The sequence below is a fragment of the Schistocerca gregaria genome, chromosome 10 (assembly GCF_023897955.1).
Source record: "Schistocerca gregaria isolate iqSchGreg1 chromosome 10, iqSchGreg1.2, whole genome shotgun sequence".
Classification (NCBI taxonomy): Eukaryota; Metazoa; Arthropoda; class Insecta; order Orthoptera; family Acrididae; genus Schistocerca; species Schistocerca gregaria.
In genome coordinates, this window is record NC_064929.1 from 198986891 (window position 1) to 199012654 (window position 25764).

A 25764-nucleotide genomic window follows, 5' to 3' on the forward strand; every position below is an offset into this window, starting at 1 on the left:
GTGCTTATACCAGCTAAATTTGTATATGTTATAAGAATAGATGTACTTATGTATGTGTGTAAGTATATATATTTGTTCCACATTTCCTAAACCAAACTTGATATACATATGACTTACTGTCTGAAAAGAATCTGTGTGCATGGGGGTGAGAACCACTTATGTATCAAATGGGCCAGGATTAAAAGGCAGCTCATGACATGTGAATGTGATGATGATGATGATGATGATGGTGGTGGTGGTGATGATGTTTTGGTTTGTGGAGCACTGAACTGCGCAGTCATCAGCGCCCGTAAGTAGTCCCATTTTTACACAGTCCAATTTTTTTTCACAGTCCAGTGTAGCCACTGCTACAGATGATGATGAAATGATGAGGACAATGTAAACACCCAGTCCGTGGGCAGAGAAAATCCTCAACCCGGCTGGGAATCAAACCTGGGACCCTGTGATCCAGAGGTGGCAAAACTTGCCACTAGACCACGTGCTGCAGATGTGACTTACTTTAGACATTCAGTATTTGAGAATGAGAGCACAAACATTCCACATAATGTAAAGCCTCTACAAAACTGACAACCCCCAAAAAATTAAAAAAGGAAAAAAGTGTGTTTCTTACTACAATTTAGCTATTTATGCAGTAAACTGCTGCATGAAGCATGCTGCTTTAGTTTATTACTTTTTTACTACTCACTCATGTTGACTATGCTACAAATATAGCACCATTCTTATCCATCATCTATCAGAGATCATTGGAACAGCAGAAAGTTCCAGGGTACTGGAAGAAGGCCCAGGTCATAGCAATCTATAAAAAGGGTAGAAAATTGGATGCACATAATTCCTGGCCAATTTCACTGACATCAATTTGTTGTAGAATCATGGGACATATTTTGTGTTCAGACATATTGACCTGTCTAGACCCTGAGAAGCTAATCTGCAGAAACCAGCATGGTTTTAGGAAACAGCGGCCATGAGAGACACAGCTGGTCCTCTTTGTGCATGGTATACAACAGGCTCTAGATACCGGCTGCCAGGTTGATGCCATATTTCTCGACTTTCAAAAGGTGTTTGGCTCAGTTCTGGATTGTCACTTGGTCCAAAAAGTGCTCGCTTACGGTCTATCTGATGACATATGCAGTTAGATAGAAAGTTTTCTAACTGACAGGGAGCAGTAAGTCATCCTGAATGGGGTGACCTCAACAAAAATAAGCGTAACTTCAGGTGTGCCCCAGGGCAGCATAATAGGTCCACTGCTTTTTACGATTTACATAAACGATCTGGTTGATGGTATCGACAGTGGCATTAGACTGTTTGCCAATGATGCTGTAGGATACAGGAAAGTAGTATCACACGAAAGTTGTGAAAGAATCAATGAGGATTTGCAGAAAATAAAGGCGTGGTGTAATGACTGGCAGTTATCTCTCAATATTAGTAAGTGTAACCTACTGTGTATAACAAGACAAAAATCCCCATTAATGTACAAGTACAAAATAAATGCCCAGTCTTTGAAAGCGATAACATCCGTCAAGTATCTGGGTGTGACTGTTCGAAATGATCTTAAATGGAATGATCAGATTACACAAGCAATGGGCAAGGTGAACTCTAGATTGCGGTTTATTGGTAGAATCCTAACGTAACGCAGTCCTCCAACAAAGGAAATTGCTTACAATACGTTAGTTCGTCCAGTCTTTGGGTATTGTTCGTCTGTATGGGACCTTTACCAGTTGGGTCTGATTCAAGAGATTGAGAAAGTCCAAAGAAGAGCAGCAAGATTTGTGACTGGTACATTTAGCCATCATGAGAGAATTAAAAATCTCATAGAAAGTTTGAATTGGGACACACATGCAGATAGACAATGGGCTAAATGGAAGGGTCTGCTCACTAAATTCCAAAATACGATCTTCGCTGAGGACGTAGAGCATATATTATTACCACCAAGTTTCAAATTGCGCAATGATCACCATTCAAAGATAAGGGAAATTAGAGCTCATACTGAGGCGTTCAGACAATCGTTTTTCCCTTGCTCGATCCACGAGTGGAACAGGGGGGGGATATGACTTGGTAGCTTGCGGAGTATATATGTAGGTGTAGATGTAGATGTAAATGTAGATGTAGATGTAGATTTCGGCTAGTCATGACTCATTTTGCAGATAGTATTCAAATATACCACTGAAGGAACCAGCAAAATTTATCACTGTACAATTCATATTTCAGGATGTATTGTGCTGTAAACTCTGGGTTGCCTGAGAAACTGCCACATTGTGTGTGACATATAAATGTACTACTTCTTTGCTACTAACTCTATTCAAAATATGTTTTGCGACAGCATCCACATATGTTGTTGGAAGAAGTTACAAAAATATATCAACATACGACACATAGTTCAGGAGATATATATCAAATACCGAGATGCCTGAAAATCTGCTGCGTTATACATGACGTTTGAATTTATTACTAGTTTGCTTCTTACTCTAGTTGCAACACATTTCACAGACAGTAGCCATATATACCACAGGATGTATGTGCAAAATTACATCATTGTACAGCACATAATTTAGAAGATGTGATGTCACAAACATTCAGCAGTGTGAAAGTGAAACTGCTGGCAAAATTCGCTTGAGATATTGGTGAAATGTGTGTACAAAGAAGAGTGAAATATGTGTGAATTATGTTTGAAATTTGCGTGTGGACGCAAAGCCATGGGTAAAACTCACATCCTAAACACGTGGAGTGATTTCAATCATATTTGCTACACATGTTAGTTGCAATTTGGAAAGAAATGCTGTCGGAGCAAGAATCACCAGCCTCCTAATGGGCTGAGGGTGATCATGTGGAAGAGAGAAGGGGGAGGAGTTGGAGGACAGAGAGAATGAGAAGGGAGTGGCGGAAATGGACAGAGACAGTGGCGAGGAGAGGGGGTGGACAGAGAAAAAGGGATGGGAGAAATGTACAGAGAGAGGGAAGAGGAAGAGGTGGACAGAGAAAGGAAAGAGGAGGAGATGGACAGAGATGGGGGTGGGGTGGGGGGACGAGGAAAAGATGGGCAGAGAGGGGGAAGGAGCAGATGAACGGAGAGGGAAGAGCAGATGAACAGAGAGAGGATGAAAGACTAGATGACCAGGGAGAGGGGTCGGAGGAGATGGAGAGAGAGTGGGGAATGGAGGAGGTAGACAGAGAGAGGAGTGGAGGAGATGGACAGAGAGGGGCTGATGGAGGAAATGGCCCGATGAAAGGTTGCAGTATATACGAGGGTGAGTCAAATTAAAACCTTAAATTTGTAATAACAAATCGAAATTTTGCGCCGTTATCCTGTAAGTTGGTAAGCGTGCTATGAACAGGATGCAGAATGGCCTGTAGATGGCTACATAGTGCAGATGCACACATACCATTGCAGTGTCAGTATAAAGATGGCCGCCCCACTTGCGACTTGCACCAGGGAAGAACAGCATTCTGTTATTCGGTTTTTGTGTAATGAAGGTGTGAAACTTATTGAAATTCATCGACGAATGAAGGTTCAGTACGGTGATGCATGTTTGTCACAGCAGCAAGTCTACGAATGGAGTAGGAAGTTCGCAAATGGTGTGACTTCAGTAGAAGATGTTCCTTGTCCAGGTCAGGCACAACGAGTTGTGACTCCACAGAACATTACAGCAGTTGAAGCCATAGTGAAGGAAAACCGCTGAGTGACACTGAATGACACTGCAGCATGTTTACAGATTAGTCATGGGTCAGCACACCACATTGTGCATGATGTGCTCCAGTTTCACAAAGTGTCTGCAAGATGGGTGCCACGGCAGCTGACTCCTGAAATGAGAGAACGACATATTGACACTTGTGAAGAACTTCTTTGGCACTTTGAACGAGAAGGTGATGGCTTCCCTGCAAGAATCGTTACTGGGGACAAAACCTGAATTCACTTCCACCAACCAGAAACGAAGAGAGCAAGCAAGAAATGGCGCCATTCCTCATCACCAAACCAAAGAAGTTTCTCTAACAGAACCATCAACAGGGAAGGCTATGCTCACTCTCTTTTAGGACGAAAAAGGCGTCATTTTGGAGCATTACAGCTGGCCGGGGTGGCCGAGCGTTTCTAGGCGCTACAGTCTGGATCCGCGCGACCACTACGGTCGCAGGTTTGAATCCTGTCTCGGGCATGGATGTGTGTGATGTCCTTAGGTTAGTTAGGTTTAAGTAGTTCTAAGTTCTAGGGGACTGATGAACTCAGGAGTTAAGTCCCATAGTGCTCAGAGCCATTTGAACCATTTTTGCAATCAAATCAAAGCGACGTGGATTGCTGTCAGCAGGTGTCCTTTTGCAACATGACAGTGCAAGGCCCCACACTGCCCGCACAACATTTGCAACAATCACAGGCCTGCATTTTGAGTGTTTTCCTCATCTACCATACTCAACAGACCTTGCCCCAAGTGATTTCCATATGTTTGGACCACTCAAAGACGCAATGGGAGGAAAGAAGTTCCCTTCTGAGGAAGAGGTTCGCCACGCGGTGCATGAGTGGTTGTGCGGACTACCAAAAGAATTTGTTTTCTAAAGGGATTTATGCACCTTGTAAGCTCTGGAGGACTTACATTGTGCGTGGGGGAGATTACATTGAAAAGTGATACAGCTTTGTACCACTTTTGCTTAATAAATAATATTTAAAAAAATATTTAAGGTTTTCATTTGACTCACACTCATATATGCCCAGGCAATTCTGGATATTAGCTGAACACAATATTGTTGTACCTGGAAGTGACGGCACTATGATCAACTTATCCTGACATTTCACGAGTATGCGCTGAAATACTTAATAGTATGAGAGTTGATCCAGAAGTAAAGTTTCCTTCATTCTTACAAATAGACAACATTGTTCATTGACATAGAAATTGACATCATTGGAAGGAAGAAATTTAGCTCTATTTTTCTTCATCTTTCTCTATGCATTTTTGTAGATGGCCCTTCAATTTCTGTATCCCCATGTCATAGAACTCCACTACCCACCTGCTGAGGAATTGTTTCACTTATTCCTCGACTTCATCACTGCTCTGGAAGCATTGACCACCCGAGTGTTCCTTTGACTTGGGGAACAAGTGATAATCACGATGTGTGAGGTCTGAACTGTAAGGTGGGAGGGGCATGACAGTACAACCAAAGTTTGTCAAAACTTCCTGGGTGTGGCAGGAGACATGAGGTCAGGTGTTGTGAAGTAGCGTTACACTTTCTGTCAGTCATCCTCTCTGGCGGCTCTGGAGAGCTCACTGAGTTTTTGTAGTGTTTCACAATGACTGTCTGAGAGGTTGTTGTCCATGAAATCGAACACCAGTGTCCCCTATGATTCCACAACATAGTGCCCATGACATTGTCAGCAGAAGGAGTTTGTTTGAACTTCTTTGCGACTGATGACCCTGAGTGATGCCATTGTTTAGATTTTTCTTTCATTTTGGGAGTGAAATGAAACACCTAAATTATGTCTCTTGTAATGATGGAGTCCAAAAACCCTTGCTTATCTTTTTGACACTCTTGAAGAAACTGGTGAGCAGAGTGAAGGTATTTCTCCTTGTGTTCTGCTGTCAGCATGCACAGTGCCCATCGAGCGCAGCACTTGTGATACCCCAATTTTTTTGTCAAAGCTCTTTCAACTGTCCTGTAAGAACTCTCAGGAATCTGAGCAACAGGTTCATGGATGGTGGTCCTCCTGTTTTGAAGCACTTTACATTGGACCAACTTGATAACCACCTCCAAAACTGAAGATCTTCCACTCTGTTCCTTACTGTGGACGACTTTCTGACCAGCACTAAATTCCCTACGCCATTTTTGGACATATTGAACAGACATACACTTGTCACCTTACACTTCTGTCAACAGACAGTGAATATCTATCAGAAGAGTTCCTTTTACTTGCAAAAACCAAATTATGGGCTGAATCTTGCATTTGGCATGTTCAAAAATGGGCGCCTCCATCAACGGACACTTGCTGACCCAATATTGAGCAAAGCAACAAAGCATGGCCATGAGGAATCAAGAGTGGGGGAACAGCTGTGCCCAGCAATGTTGGCAGATTGTGCTAGCACCTCTCCGTGCAGTTGGAGCTCTTTGGGAATCTTACTTCTGGATCGACCCTCGTACATGTACAGCTACCTTAAAATCATTCACACTACAATGCGTTTTCCTTAGTTAAGACTGTACTTGTTTACTGTAATATGACCATGTGTTTCTGACAATGGCCACCGGAAGACAAGTGAATAATATCATGGTTGGACGGTACTCTGCTAGTATTCATAGACATTTTTACAAGGGAAGCCTGTATGTGTGTGTGTTATGTTCCACATCTCCTTGTAAACAGCTGAACCAGTTTCAGTGAAACTTGGTACACATAGTCATTACTGCCAAGCAGAAGTTGGTGTGGCGGTAAGAACCACCTACATCTTAGTTCAGGAGACGTGATGTCTTAAACAATGAGATGCATGAAAAATTACTGTGTTGCACATGATGTTTAAATTTATCACTTTTTGCTATTAATTCCATTTGTAACACATATTGCAGACAGTATCTGTATATGCCGCTGAAGGTACCTAAAATAATATGTCATTGTATGACACAAAGATTAGGAGATATGAGTCATAAACATTGAAATGTGTGAAAAAATGCTGCATGATGCATGAAGTCTTAATATAATTATTCTCTACTGCTAGGACACTACTAGAGTTGAGTAAACTTTAGGAAATCCTTGACACCTGACGGCACTTTTGACAGCTCTGAACTGCAAAGTGCAAATGGCTGCAGGCAAAAACAATAGCTATCTGTAGAGCTATGAAAAGGCATTGCCATGGTGGCGATTGCAAAATTGTGTTGGAGACACATGAAGCAGCTGTGAACAGCGTACAGAAATTGTTTCATGACTTAGAAGGAGTTTACATGAACACATGAAAATGAAATTTTTCAGTATTATACTACAAACATAGCTTAATTTTCATTTCTATTATAAAGTTGGCGAAATGAATACCTGCTGGGCAATGGTGGGGGTGTCAGCTAGAGAAAGAGATAGGTAGATTGAGAGTGAGTGAGTGTTACTCAATTACATATGGTAGTTTTCTAAGAAAACGGTTGCCGACATCTGTACGAACAGATGCTTGTTTACAGTACATCATATTTGCCATTTATTCATTGTGTTTTGTAGTTCCAGAAAGAAGGAAAACTGCCTGTGATGTGGAATGAGTCAAGATCTACATTAACAAAAGACAAAGATGTCACAGAAACTTAGCCTGTATACCATATTAAGAGAACACTATAAATATATTGTTTTAATGCAGATCTGCTAAATGTGAGTAAAATCAAAAGAAATCTGCAGCCTCCTCAGTTATACTATATTGACTGGTTTTGCTAAATGAGGACAAACTGCAAGAAACAATCAGTGGATAAGGTCATATGGACAAAGACCAAAAATGCTTTTGAAGAGAGGTACAACCACTTGAAGATGAAGGAAAAAGATAGTTGACAATGTTACTTTCAGTGACTTAAAGCACACACAAGATCGCACCAGGCAACTAGGAATGTTCTGTCTGTACCAGTGCTTTAGGTCCATACTCAAGAGGGAAGTAATGTCTAGGATGGCAACACACATATCAGTGCAAGGGGGTGAAGTGGACGCCCCCATGGACATGCGGCCGTGACAATACTGCCTATTGAGTATTGATTACTGAGAGCCATTGCCTGGGTAGATGGAAGTGGGGAGTGGGTAGGGAAGGCTGCATGAGGCATGTTGGGTGTACCAACGTATAGTGAGAGGCAGGTCTTTTGACAGATGACTCAGAGGCTGCACAACAACAGAAAAGGAGTTCAGAGGGTAGCCACATAAGAGACAGCGGGAGAGAGGGAAGGAAAGGATAGGGAGGTGGAGATGAAGGGAGGGACATGGGAGAAAGATAAAAGAAGAGGGGTGTTAAAAGGGGGGAGGGGAGAGGGAGAGAGAGAGAGAGAGAATGCCAGTCTGGACAGGGAAGGAGTGAACTGCGAGACTGCAAGATATGCTGGAGATACAATTCTCACCAACATAGTCCATAGAAACTTGTACTGGAAGGGAGTATCCAGATGGCCCGCATAGTGAAGCAGCTATTGAAGTTATTACTGTTGTGGTGCACAGAATTTTTGGCAACTGGACATTGAAGTTTGCAGTTGCCACAGCTTGGCGATGGCCATTCATTCAGGTAGTAGTTGTTTACAGTAAAATATTCAATTTCTGTCATTTCCTTTTGTTAGTATATTCCATGGCTCATTCCACATCCCTGAAGTTTCCGTTCTTGATGAGACCTACAGAATATGATGAGTGAATGTATATCATTTCTCTGCATAGCCCTCTATCTTTACAGAGGAAAGAACTAACAGCTAAGATTAGTTTTTGTTCCAAATTGTTTTTCTTTTGATCTCTGTTTGTGGATTAAAAAAAGTAACAGAAAATACATTTTGAATGAATTTTGTAGGGCAAAAGTTTGGGCATTATGCTTAATAATTCTGATTTGAAACAAATGTATCTTTCTTTTCTCTTGTACAGGAAGCTGGTCAAGCAAAGCAGCTAAAGAGGCAGCCAAGTATGGAAAAGTGAATATGGTACTGCCAAAGATGGATGCGTACAACGACATCCCTAACCAATCTACGTGGAAGCTCAGTCCAGATGCATCATATGTTTATTATTGTGCCAATGAGACAATACATGGTTAGTATGAGATGAAAATTTAATTACTGGAAAAGTACCATCATTTTGGAAAGTGTAGGCATACTCTTAACGTTTCTAAGTAATGAATGAAATCTGAAGTTTGCATTCATTTTTGTAACTATTATATCTGCCGTTTTTAGAAGTGTTGATAGTCTTCCATATTTATTTGCTTTTTCCATTACCTAATTTATATAGACTACACTATTATAAGCTTACTGTCAATGAACAGAATAAAGTAATTTACCTTTGAGACTCCCGTATCTTAACCTGCAAAATTACACATTCTACAGCATTCCTACCTCTGGTGTGTCTAATGTGTGAAATGTAGTTCAAATGAGGAAAGAAAATCTACAAGATACCGGCTTTACTGTGTTCTTTTTCATTTTGGAAATATGCCACTGCTACTGTGAAGAGGAGAGGATACCCGTCAAAATTTACAATGGGCCTCATATTTTAGAAGTTATATCAACAAAAATAATCAAGTTTTGAAAATATAATGTAATTGGGTAGATAAAAAAATCTACTCACTAAGTGGTGGCAGGAGAACATGCATATAAAGGTATTATGCATGCAAGTCTTCAGAACCAATGGCTCCTTCATCTGGCAGAAGGGGAAGGAAGAGGGGTGAAGGAAAACGACTGGTGAGCTTTAGGAAAAGTGGTAGAGTTTGGAAAACTCAACCAGCACCCGGGGTCAGGGGAGACGTATTGGATGAGATGAGAAGTTATTTATTTATCCAAGGTTTTTTTTTAAACAATCACTAAACTACAATATAATTCTAAAACTGTAGTCTAAAATTATTGATTGTGAAAATTTCATGCTTTGTGAGTCAAATGTTCAGTAGCCAGACTGGCACTATTGTTTGCTGCAAACAAGTCTTCCATACTACAGACTTTGCTCAGATTACTGAAAACCAAGTGTTGAGAGTCCTGCCTTGCCCCACATTCACAAAGCTCAGCATCATTGACACCCCACTTCTTCAAATTAGTCTTTCATCTTGTCACCCCTGTTCTCAATCTGCTGAAGGTCTCCCAAGTCTCGTATTGGAGAGGGCAATGTGAGCATTGCTTCTATTTACACACATCGAAAAAAGTTTTGCATCACCTTGGTTCCAGGAATTCTGGAACCTGTGCAGAAAACTGGAATAGTGATCAACATAAACATCATTTCTGCCCTTTTTATTCTTCATGAAAATCACACATTGCATGTTGTACCACCATACAGCAACACCTTCTTGGGAGGGGGGGGGGGGGGGAGGAGGTCCAGATTACTGTACACACCGGTACCTCTAATACCTAATACCCAGTAGTACAACCTCTTGCATTGATACATGCCTATATTTGTCATGGCATACCATCCACAAGTTCAAGGCACTGTTGTTCTAGATTGTCCCACACCTCAACAGTGATTTGGCATGGATCCCTTAGAGGGGTTGCTGGGTCATGTCATCCATAAACAGCCCTGTTCAATCTATGTTCAATAGGGTTCATGTCTGGAGAACATACAGGCCACTCTAGTTGAGTGATGATTATCCTGAAGGAAGTCATTCACAAGATGTGCATGATGGCGGCACGAATTGTCATCCATGAAGACGAATGCCTCGCCGATATGGTTGCACTATCGGTCAGAGGATGGCATTCACATATCGTACAGCCACTATGGCACCCTTTTTATTTACCACCAGCGGTGTATGATGGCCCCACATAATGCCACCCCAAAACTGCAGGGAACCTCCACCTTGCTGCACTTGCTGGACAGTGTATTTAAGGCATTCAGCCTGACTGTGTTGCCTCCAAACATGTGTCCGACAATTGTCTGGTTAAAGGTATATGTGACACTCATCAGTGAAGAGAATGTGATGCCAATCTTGAGCGATCCATTTGGCATATTCTTGGGCCCATCTGTACTGTGCTGCATGGTGTCAGGGTTGCAAAGATGGACTTCACCATGGACGTCTGGAATGAAGTTGCGAATCGTGCAGCCTATTGTGAACAGTCTGAGTCATAACATGATGTACTGTGGCTGTATGAAAAGAGTTATTCAACATGGCATTGCTGTCAGGGTTCCTCCGAGCCATAATCTATAGGTAGAGGTCATCGACTGCAGTAGTAGCCCGTGGGCGGCCTGAGTGAGGCATGTCATCGACAGTTCCTGTCTCTCTGTATCTCCTCCACATCCAAACAACAACGCTCTGGTTCACTCCGAGACACCTGGACACTTCCATTGTTAAGAGCCCTTCCTGGCACAAAGTAACAATGCGGAGGTGACTGAACCATGGTATTGACTGTCTAGGCATGGTTAAACTACAGACAACATGAGCCATGTACCTCCTTCCTGGTGGAATGACTGGAATTGATCGGCTGTCGGACCCCCTCTGTCTAATAGGGGCTGCTTGTACATGGTTGTTTACATCTTTGGGCAGGTTTAGTGACATTTCTGAACAGTCAAAAGTACTGTGTCTGTGATACAATATCCACAGTCAATGTCTATCTTCAGGAGCTCTGGGAACCGGAGTGATGAAAACTTTTTTCGATGTGTGTAGAAGTGAAACACATTTCACATAATGGAAAATCCAGGATGGAATAATGACAATACTATGAAAAGGATAGTTGCTACTCACCATATAGTGGAGAAGCTGAGCTGCAGATAGGCAGAACAAAAAGGTGGTCAGATGAACCTCCCCACTAAACAGGCCTTTATTAGAATTAGACAACACACACACACACACACACACACACACACACACACACACACACTCATGCAAATGCGACTCACACACATGTGACAATAGTCTCTGGCTGCCGAGCATGAATGTGGTGCTCCAAGGAGATGACACACACCCAAATTGGAAGAAGCAGCACTACATCATGTTGAAGAAAACCCACCAATGAGTATAGGAGCAATTTTTTGGCTATTAATGAGTGGAATAGTAAAACAAGTGATGTACTGGATCATGCCTAATCACGTACTTGTAAAAGTGGTTGTGTTACCAACCTGGTTTCAAATGGCTGTAGCACAGAAAAGGTACATTTCTGTACATGGGCTCCAATTCAAAATATTATATACTCATTCCTCTCTACAACTGCCAGAAATTTGTATGGCAATTTCTGAACACCCTATATGTGAAGACCAAAGTCAGTCATGGAGTTAAATGAAGTATGTATCAGCAACTGGAGCAGCCTTTCATTAATTAAATATGTGTATGTTTAGCCCAAATTCATTGAATGGAAACAAAACAGAATGGAAAAACATGAAACTGTGACAATGCACAGTGGAAATACCAATTAAAACTATAACAATATGTTAGAATTTGTTAAGGGATTGTCATAGTGTTAACTCCAAGTCATTTAGATAGACCGTAGAAATCCAAAATCTTGGTGGCTGGACAGAGATTTGAACCTGGATTACTCCAGATTTGAGTGCAATCTAAACCACAGCCCCATCTTGCTCAGTCATTGTGCTTCATCCCCAATGATTTATATTTTACTTGCAGTCTATTACAGCTACATTTCTGCCTGATTTTAGCTACTTTTGTTGGTCTTATCATTTTTTGTACAACTATAATTTTTTACAATAAACTTTATTACTTAACCAACTCTTTCCTTGGCTTTCAGGTGTCGAATTCAGGTACATTCCAGACACAAAAGGTGTCCCACTTGTCTGTGATATGTCTTCAAACTTCCTTTCAGAAGAATTTGATGTATCTAAGGTAAAAAAATGATAAATGATTGTGAAATATGTTTTCACATGATGGTGTAACATGTCAAATGAATGCGTATGAATGGCAATGACTGACAGAAACATTATTATCCATGTAGGAACTTTCTCATAGTAGGAATTAATTATGAACTTAATAACCACAGAATAAAAATTAAGTAATATTTTAAACTACTATTTTTATGTTTGCAACAGTTTGGGGTGATATTTGCCTGTGCCCAGAAGAATGTTGGAACATCAGGAGTAACAGTGGTGATAATCCGTGAAGATCTCATAGGAAAGGCACAGCCAATAGTGCCAACAATCCTGGACTTCAAAATCAATGCACAGGACAATTCAGTGCACAATACTCCTCCAATGTATCCGTAAGTTTATATTTATTGAAAATAATAGAGGGAAACATTCCATGTGGGAAAAATGTATATAAAATACAAAGATGCTTTAACTTACCAAACGAGAAAGCGTTGGTATGTTGATAGACACAATAAAATAAAAAACACACAAACACATACACAAATATTCAAGCTTTTGCAACCCCTTGGTTGCTTCATCAGGAAAGAGGGAAGGAGAGGGAAAAACGAAAGGATGTGAGTTTTAAGGGAGAGGGTAAGGAGTCATTCCAGTCCCGGGAGCGGAAAGACTTACCTTAGGGGGAAAAAAGGGCAAGTATACACTTGCACACACACACGTCCATCTGCACATATACAGACGCAGGCAGACATATGTAAGTGCAAAGAGGTTGGGCAGAGATGTCAGATGAGGTGGAAGTTCAGAGGCAGAGATGTTGTTGAATGACAGGTGAGGTACAAGGGGTTGCAGCTTGAAATTAGCGGAGGTTGAGGCCTGGTGGGTAACGGGAAGAGAGAATATATTGAAGGGCAAGTTTCATGAAATCCTCCCCACTCCACCAAGAGTGTCTTTCCGCCGTCCACCTAACCTTCGTAACCTCTTGGTTCATCCCTATGAAATCCCCAAACCACCTCCCCTACCCTCTGGCTCCTACCCTTGCAACCGCCCCCGGTGTAAAACCTGTCCTATGCACCCTCCCACCACCACCTACTCCAGTCCTGTAACCCGGAAGGTGTACACGATCAAAGGGAGAGCCACATGTGAAAGCACCCACGTGATTTACCAACTGACCTGCCTGCACTGTGATGCTTTCTATGTGGGAATGACCAGCAACAAACTGTCCATTCGCATGAATGGACACAGGCAGACAGTGTTTGTTGGTAATGAGGATCACCCTGTGGCTAAACATGCCTTGATGCACGGCCAGCACATCTTGGCACAGTGTTACACCGTCCGAGTTATCTGGATACTTCCCACCAACACCAACCTATCCGAACTCCGGAGATGGGAACTCGCCCTTCAGTATATCCTCTCTTCTCGATATCCGCCAGGCCTCAACCTCCGCTAATTTCAAGTTGCCGCCGCTCATACCTCACCTGTCTTTCAACAACTTCTTTGCCTCTGTACTTCCACCTCGACTGACATCTCTGCCCTTAACTCTTTGCCTTTAAATATGTCTGCTTGTGTCTGTGTATGTGCGGATGGATATGTGTGTGTGTGTGCGCGAGTGTACACCTGTCCTTTTTTTCCCCTAAGGGAAGTCTTTCCGCTCCCGGGATTGGAATGACTCCTTACCCTCTCCCTTAAAACCCACATCCTTTCATTTTTCCCTCTCCTTCCCTCTTTCCTGACGAAGCAACTGCCAGTTGCGAAAGCTCGTAATTCTGTGTGTGTGTTTGTGTGTTTTGTTCATGTGCCTGTCTGCCGGCGCTCTCCCACTTGGTAAGTCTTGGAATCTTTGTTTTTAATAAGTTTATATTTATTTATAAATCATCCTTCTGGGGATGGGAGCATTTATTGTTTGAATTTTTAATAAATATTAATTCAAGTAGCATTCCAGCATATGTATAACTGTTCAAAAACACAGATATAAAGCTTGCTGACAGGACAGAAATTTGCTGTTACGATACCCGAGTTAAAGCAGATTTGGTTATAGTAAAGCACAGGCTGGCAATAATGGGAAAGTCATAAAATAAGTACAAGGGGTGTTCAGTTTCCTGAAAGCAGCATGGTTTTATTCAGGGTTCCAGCACACCATAATATTTCCCACTGTTTTGGTTACAAAATCCTATTTTACAACATAATCTCTGTATAATTTGATGGCTTTACACTACGTTACTAGGAGGGCCTGCATACCCGTGCATACCAATCTAGTGGTCAGTGTCAGAGCTGACATCTTGCTACATCAGTAACCTCCTTAGCAGATTTTCAATGGGGATGCTTTCCTGCTGTTTTGAAGTATTCCAAAGTCAGACATCTCTTCAAGAAAGGATCAAAGGATGATGTGGGGAACTATATGCCTATTTCTATTGTTCCAGTCCTGTCAAAAGTGGTAGGGAATTACTGCAACCAGATCAGAAACTTCATTGTAAAATATGATATTAGTATAAGTAACCAATTTGGATTTCAGCGAGGAAAAAACACTGTGGATGCAGTGTATAACTTTATTCAAAAGATAGGCAAATCATTGGATCAGAGGAGTAAAGTTGCAGGTATCTCCTGTGATCTCACAAAAGCATTTGACTCTGTGAACCATGACTTGCTTATCTACAAGTTAGACAAATTGGCTAACATCATACTTACACAACACAAAATAAAGGGTATCTATCACATCAGATGCCGTGAATTATTATTCTAAATGGAGTATATTATCACAAAGTGTGCCTCAAGGCTCCATTTTGGGGCCAATCCTGTTCCTATTCTATGTACATGACTTATCTATAAATATAAATTCCCTATCAGTTCTGTTTGCAGATGATACTTCTGTTTTAATTGAAGATGATGATTCAGAAAAAATTCTGAGCTCCATCGTAAGCACACTGGATACCTAAGAAAACTGGTTCCAGTTAAATGGGTTGAAACTGAACACTACAAAAATCCATATGGTACACTTCAAAATTAAACATTCAAAATGTGTTGAACTTAAAATACAACATAACAAATGGAGACCTACAATGAGGCCCCTTTCAAACTCTGTTGGGTTGTGCTAATGCTGTCTCTTATGAACAAGAGACGTGTGTGCTCTTCAGAGTGATCATTGACTGTCTAATGCTGTTCAAGTCGCTTGTATCCCCAACTAGGCCTGGTAACAACTCTACATATGAATAACACTAATGAATTTTGGTAGCAGTTCCACCTGCCACACAGAATTGAAAGAAAAAAGGATGTGTTAGATGACAACCAGTTTGGAATGAGGAAACCTACAGGCACCAGAGGGGCAATTCTGATGTTGCAGATGATAATGGAAGCAAGACTAAAGAAAAATAAGACATGTTCACAGGATTTGTCAATCTGGAAAAAGCATTCCACAGTGTGAAATGGTGCAAGATGTTTGAAATTCTGAGAAAAATGGGGGTAAATTACAGGGAAATATGGGTAATATACAATATGTACAAGAACCGAGAGGGAATAATAAGAGTGAACAACCAAGAACAAAGTGCCTGGTTTAAAATGGTCTAAGACAGGGATGTAGTCTTTTGCTCCTATTGTTCAATCAGTACATCGAAGAAGCAGTGACGGAAATAAAAGAAAGCTTCAGGAGTGGGATTAAAATTCAAGGTGAAACAATATCAATGATATGATTCGCTGATGACATTGCTATCCTGAGTGAAAGTGAAGAAGAATTAGATGATCTGCTGAATGGAATGAATAGTTTAATAGGTATAGAATATGAATTGGGAGTAAATCAAAGAAAGACGAAAGTAATGAGAAGTGGCAGAAATGAGAACAGCGTGAAACTTAACAGCACCATTGCTGGTCATGAAGTAGATGAAGTTAAGGAACTGTACTACCTATGCAGCAAAATAACTAGTGAGAGACAGGACAAGGAGGACATCAGAAGCAGACTAGCACTGGCAAAAAGAGCATTTCTGGCCAAGAGAAGTCTATTAGTATCAAACATAGGCCTTAATTTGAGGAAGAAGTTTCTGAGAATGTACGTGTAGAGCACAGCATTGTATGGTAGTGAAACGTGGACTGCGGGAAAACTGGAACAGAAGAGAATCAAAGCATTTGAGATGTGGTGCTACAGATGAATGTTGAAAATTAGGTGGACTTATAAGATAAGGAATGGAGAGGTTCTGCATTTAAACAGAGAAGAAAGGAATATGTGGAAGGAGGAGGGACAAGATGATAGGACATCTGTTAGACCCACTGATGGTGTGTGTATGCATAAGGTTTCATAGATATCTGACTGTGTGTACTGGGTTCTTCAATTTTTTGTCAGGCAGCATATACATGTTGCCATCAACCCACATTTTCTGTGGGTAAAAATTAGGAGACTGGGCAAGTCATCCATTCCTCAGTGCATTTGTGATGTGAGCTGTCATGTGGGGTCTTGCATTATACTGGTGGAGTATGCCATTTGATATGCTAGTCACGAAAGATACAACAGGTTTACCATTTCTACAACATGCTGGTAAGCACTAAGTCTACTTTGAACAGTTACTGAATTTTTGTTGTTGTCATACTCAGTAGCTGCCAACACCGTGACTCCAGAAATTGGAGAGGTGTGGACCTCAAAAAGTGCTACTCGTTGTCATCTTTCACGAAGTCAGCATCGAACTGACAACCACGGACATTAGTGAGTACCATTGCTGAACACCACAGAATACCACTCAATGCTGCAGCTGTCTCTGATTCTATGCCACATGAGTGTCTGTTGCCTGTTGTACAGTGTCACCCATAAACAACACATGGCAACGTGAGATCCCAACCCAGCTCCAGTGATCCGTTCCAAAAGGTTTGTGGTGACACTACATCTACACCACACTCCACAAACTATCTACTGCTGTGTGGCAGAGGATACTTCTGGTACAACTCACTGATTCCCCCTTCCCTGTTATATTCACAAGTGACACGCACAAAGGATGATTGTTGGTAAGCCACTGTATTAGCTCATTATCTTTAATTTCTTGAATTTTCTTGTTCTGGTCATTTTGGGAAATGTATATGGGTGGAAGTAATGTGTTGCCTCAAACTCCAATAGTAAACCTCTCCATGATGTATAACTTCACTGTTGTAGTGCCTGCCACTGGTATTTGTTGAACATCTCTGTAACACTCTCATGCTCACTAAACGATCCCATGACAAAATGTGCCACTCTTCATTGGATCTTCTCTATCTCTTCTATCAGTCTTACCTGGTAAGGATCCGAGACTGGTTACAAATTTTCAAGACCTGGTTGTGCAAGCACATCATTAGCCATTTCGTTTGTGCCTGAGTTGCATACCCTTAAGATTCTACCTATGGATCTCAGGCTGGCATCTGCCTTTCCTACTATTTGTTTTATGCATTCATTCCACTTAAGATTGTTCTGGATAGTTACTCCTAGGTATTTTACAGTTTCCAGCAATTTGTCATCAATAGTGTAGTTGTACAGTAAGTGCTTCCTTTTCCTAAGTATGAGCAATATGCTACATTTATTTACATTCAGAGTTGACTTCCACGTTCAATACTATTCATCAGTCCTCTGCAGGTCATTCTGCGGATTAGTACCACCTTCTGGCATTGCTACTTTCATACACACAACCGCATCTGTGAACGGTCTTAAAAACCGTCTGATGGTTTCTACTAGATCATTTATACTGATCACCCACAGCATTATGACCACCAACCTACCATCAGTATAAACCCATTAAGGCAATAGCAGCATCACCTGAGGAGGAATGACTTCTAGCAAGGCACATTCTCAGTGCATGTAGCATCAGTGAACATGTTGTCCATGTGTAGACTGGGGAAAGTACATGATATATCCAAGTTTGGCAAAGGCTTGGCATAAGCATTTTGGAAACACCAACTCGCCAGATCTCAACCAGAAACTACCTTTACATCTGTCGATCTTGTTCCTTTAAGAGCAAATTGTTGAGTTCTATCTACCTTGAATCCAGTTGAAAATCTGCTCCAATACTCAGTAAGCTGGTATTTTCTTCACTAAAGAGCAGTGCGGGACAGTGTCACATGTCTTCCTGATGTTTCATAAGACTGCATCAATCTGGGTGCCCTTGTCTACAGTGCTATGGATCTCACAGAGGAACAGAGTGAGCTGAGTTTTGGAAGATCTCTATTTGAAGAATCCATGTTGAATTTTATAGGGGAGATTTTTGTCCTCTAAAAAGTCATAATTCTTGAACATAGGACATGTTCCATAATTCTGCAACAGATCACCGTCAGTGATATAGGCCTATAATTATGTGCACCTGTCCTATGGACATTCTTAAAAATGGGAATAACCTGTGCTTTTTTCTATTTGCTAGGTACCCTTCATTGCTCCACCGATCTCTGCCTGTAACCGCTGCCCAGATTTCAGCTGCTTCATCTGTTTATTTGTATGAGCCAACCAAGCAATCCTATGATCTCCTAATGGTCTTGACCTTTTGGAACAACCTGTGCCTTCTCATCTTTCCACACTGTATTCCTGAGTCCATCTCATCACCACTGATTCTGCAGTAATTTCACTACAGCCAACTGTTTGTTCAGTCTGTCCATATGCCACTCCTAAATACTTTGTACTAAGGAGTCCAACTGTATCGAAGTCTGGAAGACAGACGTAAGCTGCATGTGCACTTCCTCTGAACATATTGTGTATCAGGCACCCCCTGAACACTAACAAGAAGAAGGGACAGGACAGAGGGCATATGGTAAGACATCAGAGAATAACTTCCTTGGTAGTAGAGAGAGCTGTAGAGGGTAAAAACTGTAGAGGAAGACAGAGAATGGAATACATTCAGCCAATTATTGAGGATATAGGTTGCAATTGGTGATGTGAGATGAAGAGGTTACCATAAGAGAAGAATTTGTGACGAGTCACCTCAAACGAGTCAGAAGACTGATACGTTGTAAAGGGAATGAGACAGGTTATCTGGACCTCAGGTTGAGTGTGACAAATCTGTTTTAAGATCAAGTGGAGACAAAGGTGAAGGAATTGGCATCAGAGACATAAATAAATCAGCAGGGGACAATGAATGGTCAACAAAAAATAATGCTGCTGGTAAGACACAGAGATTCCTAGACACAGTTACGATGTGGAACTGAGGCAAGGCTTAAGATGAAAGCAAGACATGACAGGCAAGAGTTGCATCAGTGTGCATGAACAGTACAAGACAAAGAATAACCAGAAAGGCAGTTTATTGTATGATGTGTGATCAAAAACTAACTGGAATATTTTAATTTCAGGGACTTTATACATCCGATTTTCAAAATCTTCATGGTGTACATTTGCATTTTCAGCTGTTTTGTTGCATTTTCAGCTGTTTTGAATATTTAGTTTATTGTTGACAATTGAAAAGATTATATGTTTTTGGTGACTATTCACTTTGAAAGGAGATGGCTCAAAGAATCTACATTAAATTTTGCTTGAAAAATCGAATAAGTGCAGCACAGTATTTCAGGTGTTGACAGTGGCTTTTTGTAATTTTACTATGAGTAAGACAAGAATTTATGAGTGGTTTAAATGTTTCAAAGAGGGTTGAGAAGATACTGGAGATGATGACCACCCTGCACACCCTATCACATCAATTACTAATGACAATGTGGAAGAAGTAAAGAAAGTGGTTCTGGAAAATCACCATCAGACAGGTTGCTGATGATGTTGGATATGCTTTGGCTCATGCCAAGCAAATTTTTCAAATTTTTTGGGCAGGAAACATATAGCAGCAAAGTTTGTTCCAAAATTGTTGAATTTTGACCAACAATGATGTTGCATAGACATCGCTCAGGAATTGTTGAAGGAAGTTGACAATGATACATGACATCTAAAGATGTTTATAACAGGTGACAAAAAGTGGATGCATGGATTTGACATTGAAACTGAGGCCCAATTGTCCCAATGAAAACTGCCTGAAGATCCAAGTCTGAGCAAAATTCACAAGTGTAATCACATGTGAAGGTTGTTCTTACTGTTTTCTTTGATTGTAATGGGATATTGCATCATGAGTTCCTGTATTATACTTGTACAGTCAGTAGGGACTACCACCTGGAAGTTGTGCACCATTTGTATGAATAAATCCAAAGAAAACAATCAGAATTGTGTCAAACAACTCATGGAAATTGCATCACAATATTGCTCCTGCTCAAACCACAATGCATGTTCATATTTTTTTGCGAAAAACAAAACTGTTATGGTGTCGCAGCCACCATATTTGCCAGATATGGCTCCCTCTGACTCATTTGTATTTCTGAGGCTGAAGAGGACCAAGAAAGGGCATTACTTTGCCACCATTGATTAGATAAAAACAGAATTGCTTAAGGATTGGAAACACGCAATGGAATAAGTGTATTATATTTTAGGGGGATAACTCAGAAATATAAAAGAAATTATTCAGGTAGTGAAGGGAGACGAAAATTTTATAGTCATGGGTGACTGGAATTCGTCAGTAGGAAAAGGGAGAGAAGGAAATATAGTAGGTGATTATGGATTGGGGCTAAGAAATGAAAGAGGAAGCCGTCTGGTAGAATTTTGCACAGAGCATAACTTAATCATAGCTAACACTTGGTTCAAGAATCATAAAAGAAAGTTGTATACATGGAAGAATCCTAGAGATACTAAAAGGTATCAGATAGATTACATAATGGTAAGACAGAGATTTAGGAATCAGGTTTTAAATTGTAGGACATTTCCAGGGGCAGATGTGGACTCTGACCACAATCTATTGGTTATGACCTGTAGGTTAAAACTGAAGAAACTGCAAAAAGGTGGGAATTTAAGGACATGGGATCTGGATAAGCTGAAAGAACCAGAGGTTGTACAGAGTTTCAAGGAGAGAATAAGGGAACAATTGACAGGAATGGGGGAAAGAAACACAGTAGAAGAAGAATGGGTAGCTCTGAGGGATGAAGTAGTGAAGGCAGCAGAGGATAAAGTAGGTAAAAAGACGAGGGCTGCTAGAAATCCTTGGGTAACAGAAGAAATATTGAATTTAATTGATGAAAGGAGAAAATATAAAAATGCAGTAAATGAAGCAGGCAAAAATGAATACAAACGTCTCAAAAATGAGATCGACAGGAAGTGCAAAATGGCTAAGCAGAGATGGCTAGAGGACAAATGTAAGGATGTAGAAGCTTATCTCACTAGGGGTAAGATAGATGCTGCCTAAAGGAAAATTAAAGAGACCTTTGGAGAGAAGAGAACCACGTGTATGAATATCAAGAGCTCAGATGGCAACCCAGTTCTAAGCAAGGAAGGGAAGGCAGAAAGGTGGAAGGAGTATATAGAAGGTTTATACAAGGGCGATGTACTTGAGGACAATATTATGGAAATGGAAGAGGATGTAGATGAAGATGAAATGGGAGATAAGATACTGCCTGAAGAGTTGACAGAGCACTGAAAGACCTGAGTCGAAACAAGGCGCCCAGAGTAGACAACATTCCATTAGAACTACTGATGGCCTTGGGAGAGCCAGTCATGACAAAACTCTACCAGCTGGTAAGCAAGATGTATGAGACAGGCGAAATACCCTCAGACTTCAAGAAGAATATAATAATTCCAATCCCAAAGAAAGCAGGTGCTGACAGATGTGAAAATTACCGAACTATCAGTTTAATAAGTCACAGCTGCAAAATACTATCGTGAATTCTTTACAGACAAATGGAAAAACTGGTAGATGTGGACCTCGGGGAGGATCAGTTTGGATTCCGTAGAAATGTTGGAACACGTGAGGCAATGCTGACCTTACGACTTATTTTAGAAGCTAGATTAAGAAAAGGGAAACCTACGTTTCTAGCATTTGTAGACTTAGAGAAAGCTTTTGACAATGTTGACTGGAATACACTCTTTCAAATTCTGAAAGTGGCAGGGGTAAAATACAGGGAGCGAAAGGGTATTTACAATTTGTACAGAAACCAGATGGCAGTTATTAGAGTCGAGGGGCATGAAAGGGAAGCAGTGGTTGGGAAAGGAGTGAGACAGGGTTGTAGCCTCTCCCTGATGTTATTCAATCTGTATATTGAGCAAGCAGTAAAGGAAACAAAAGAAAAAAAATTGGAGTAGGTATTAAAATTCATGGAGAAGAAGTAAAAACTTTGAGGTTCACCGATGACATTGTAATTCTGTCAGAGACAGCAAAGGACTTGGAAGAGCAGTTGAACGGAATGGACAGTGTCTTGAACATCAACAAAAGCAAAATGAGGATAATGGAATGTAGTCAAATTAAATCGGGTGATGCTGAGGGAATTAGATTAGGAAATGAAACACTTAAAGTAGTAAATGAGTTTTGCTATTTAGGAAGTAAAATAACTGATGATGGTCGAAGTAGAGAGGATATAAAATGTAGACTGGCAATGGCCAGGAAAGCGTTTCTGAAGAAGAGAAATTTGTTAACATCGAATATAGATTTATGTATCAGGAAGTTGTTTCTGAAAGTATTTGTTTGGAGTGTAGCCATGTATGGAAGTGAAACATGGACGATAACAAGTTGGGACAAGAAGAGAATTGAAGCTTTCGAAATGTGGTGCTACAGAAGAATGCTGAAGATAAGGTGGATAGATCACATAACTAATGAGGAGGTATTGAATCGGATTGGGGAGAAGAGAAGTTTGTGGCACAACTTGACTAGAAGAAGGGATCGGTTTGTAGGATATGTTCTGAGGCATCAAGGGATCACCAGTTTAGCATTGGAGGGCAGCGTGGAGGGTAAAAATCGTAGAGGGAGACCAAGAGATGAATACACTAAGCAGATTCAGAAGGATGTGGGTTGCAGTAGGTACTGGGAGATGAAGAAGCTTGCACAGGATAGAGTAGCATGGAGAGCTGCATCAAACCAGTCTCAGGACTGAAGACAACAACAACAACAACAACATAACTCTGAAAGGGACAAAGTTGTTGTTAATGAATAAATAAAGGTTATATAAGAAAAACAAAAATTTCTATTACTCTTTGATCATACCTCATATGAGGCGCTGAGATCCATAAGGGGCAAAGCACAGACACAAATTTTTGAGAAAAATAGGTGTTTGTGGAAATCACATTTGCAGGCAGACAACCACTCTCATAGGTTTTAACTTGCATTTAGTCAAATCTCAACAGACAAATAAACTGTCCATTTTTTGAAACGAAATTTTAATTAATGTATAGAATTATTATTACTATTAATGTTAATTCACAAAACTTTCATGCATAGACTAACAACAGTAGTGTTGATTTTGATAGTTGTAACATGTGTAATTAATGTGAAACTAGGACCAAAAGATAAAGAATAGATACTAAAGGTATCACATATGCACAATTATGACCTATTCCTGAATTTCATGGCCCTCATTACCATCACTTACATGTTCTGTGTCTTGAGATTAAACTGCCTATCTACTCTCACGTATTAATTGCTACTACTATGTATATGATCTAGGCACTAAATATTATTGGCAACCCTAGATAACTAACAATGGAAAATCCAGGAGGGAATGTAACAATATAATGAAAAGGATAGTTGCTACTCACTAAATAGCAGAGATGCTGAGTCACACAAATGCAACTGTTTTGTCTGTTTTTGACAAATGCCTTGTTGGCCAAAAGCTAACGATTGAGCAGTGTAGAGAAACAAAATTATGCTTTGAGCTTGTTTGGAAGTGAATATTATAGAAATTGGTGAGACAGCATTTTGTGAATTTTCATATATGCAATGCGGACTAATTTATGATGGTATGCTTTAGGCCCTTATGGTTCACTGCACCTCATATAAACTTGAAAAAGATATAGAAGTGTGGGCAAGTACTTACACAGGGTTTTTCAAACAGAATACATGTATTTCAAATGCATATATTTATTAAACTTTAAGACATACGAATATGATACTTTACACACATATTTACAAACCTCTTAAGTTCAGTTTACAGATGTTCAATAAGTCCTCCATCAACGACATGAACAATTTCACATCCATAGCCAAATCCCTGCCATACTTGGGCGAGCATGGATCTGGTCCTTCAACTCCTCCAGGTTCTGTGGTAGTGGTGGTACATAAACATTATCTTTAAAGAAACCCCACAGGAAGAAGTCAGAGAGTGTCAGATCCGGTAACCATGGAGCCGAGCTGAGACATGCCAAGTCGTTGTTCCTTGACGACCAGTCCAATGGTTCGGGTAGAGTTTCATTCAGATATTCACACACTTGGTGACTCCAGTGAGGGGGTGCCCTGTCTTGTTGAGAAATGAAGTTGTCTTCATGCAGCCTTGGAAACAACCAGTTTTGTGACGTAATGAGACATTGCTGACTGTTAACCATGTTTCCATCAAAGAAGAATGGGCTATAAACAGATGATCAGGATATTGCACAAAACACATTGACTTTGCGCGAATCTCGCACAGGTTGAATGGCTGCATGTGGGTTCTGTAGGCCCCAAATTGGAACATCATGCTTGTTTACCTGACTACTCACATGGAAAGTCGGTTCATCACTGAACAAGATGCATTGTCAATAGTATCAAGAATCTCGTTACAAAATGCCACATGTTTGTGTTTGTTCATCAGATGCAGAGCTTGTAACAGCTGTAACTTGTACAGCTTCATAACCAACCGACTTCTCAAAACACGCCAAATTATTATTGTAGGCAGTTATAACTTGTGACTGGCACGACAAGTTGATTTTGAAGGACTATGTAAGAAAGCAGTTTGAATTTGTGCAACATTTTCTTTTGGGTCATGGGGGGGGGGGGGGGGGGGCAGGACTCTCTCCGTTAGATACACATCCTGTATCTAGAAACTGTTGATACCATCTGCGAATGTTCCACCCATTCTGCGGATCAATTTGGTACCTCAGCCTGAAATGTCTTTGCACTGTAGTCACAGAATTGCACTTCACAAACTTGAAAACACTAAATGATTTCTGCTGTGGAGTAGTCATTTTAAACATATGACGGTTACCAAGCAAAACAGAAGACAACTGACATCTAGCAGCTATTAATATAAACTAGAATATGTATTTGTTTTTCCAATAGCTGAGGTGCAGCGATTGATAGTTTGGACAAAATAATACTTTGTAATATGTATATTCTTTTTGAAGTACCCTCTATTTATGTTAATGGAAGCTTTTACAGCAGAAGAAGTACAAGTAACTTTCAGAACTATACATTCTTTCTTTAGGAACAACAGGTGGATTACTGTCAACCTGCAATTGGAGTAACTGCCCCCCTTTCCAACCTCCTCCCCCACGCCCCCTCCCCCCCTCAAACCGGAAAAAATTCTAAAAGCTAGGAGTGAAATCATCTTCTTTTAAGTGTTTCTGCCAACAGTACTGGGCACTGAGTATCGTGAGCACTTATCATTCCTAGTATAATTTTATTTTCTGCCCA

General features: G+C 40.6%; 1 protein-coding gene across 1 annotated transcript in view; it reads left to right on the top strand.

The window, feature by feature from the left end:
* Positions 1-25764, top strand: part of LOC126293368 (phosphoserine aminotransferase) — a 120770-nt gene that overhangs the window by 86949 nt on the left and 8057 nt on the right. The window contains exons 7-9 of the mRNA XM_049986570.1: positions 8537-8698; positions 12313-12407; positions 12611-12780. Of these exons, the coding sequence (XP_049842527.1) occupies positions 8537-8698; positions 12313-12407; positions 12611-12780 (427 nt within the window). The remainder of the gene's footprint in view (positions 1-8536; positions 8699-12312; positions 12408-12610; positions 12781-25764) is intronic.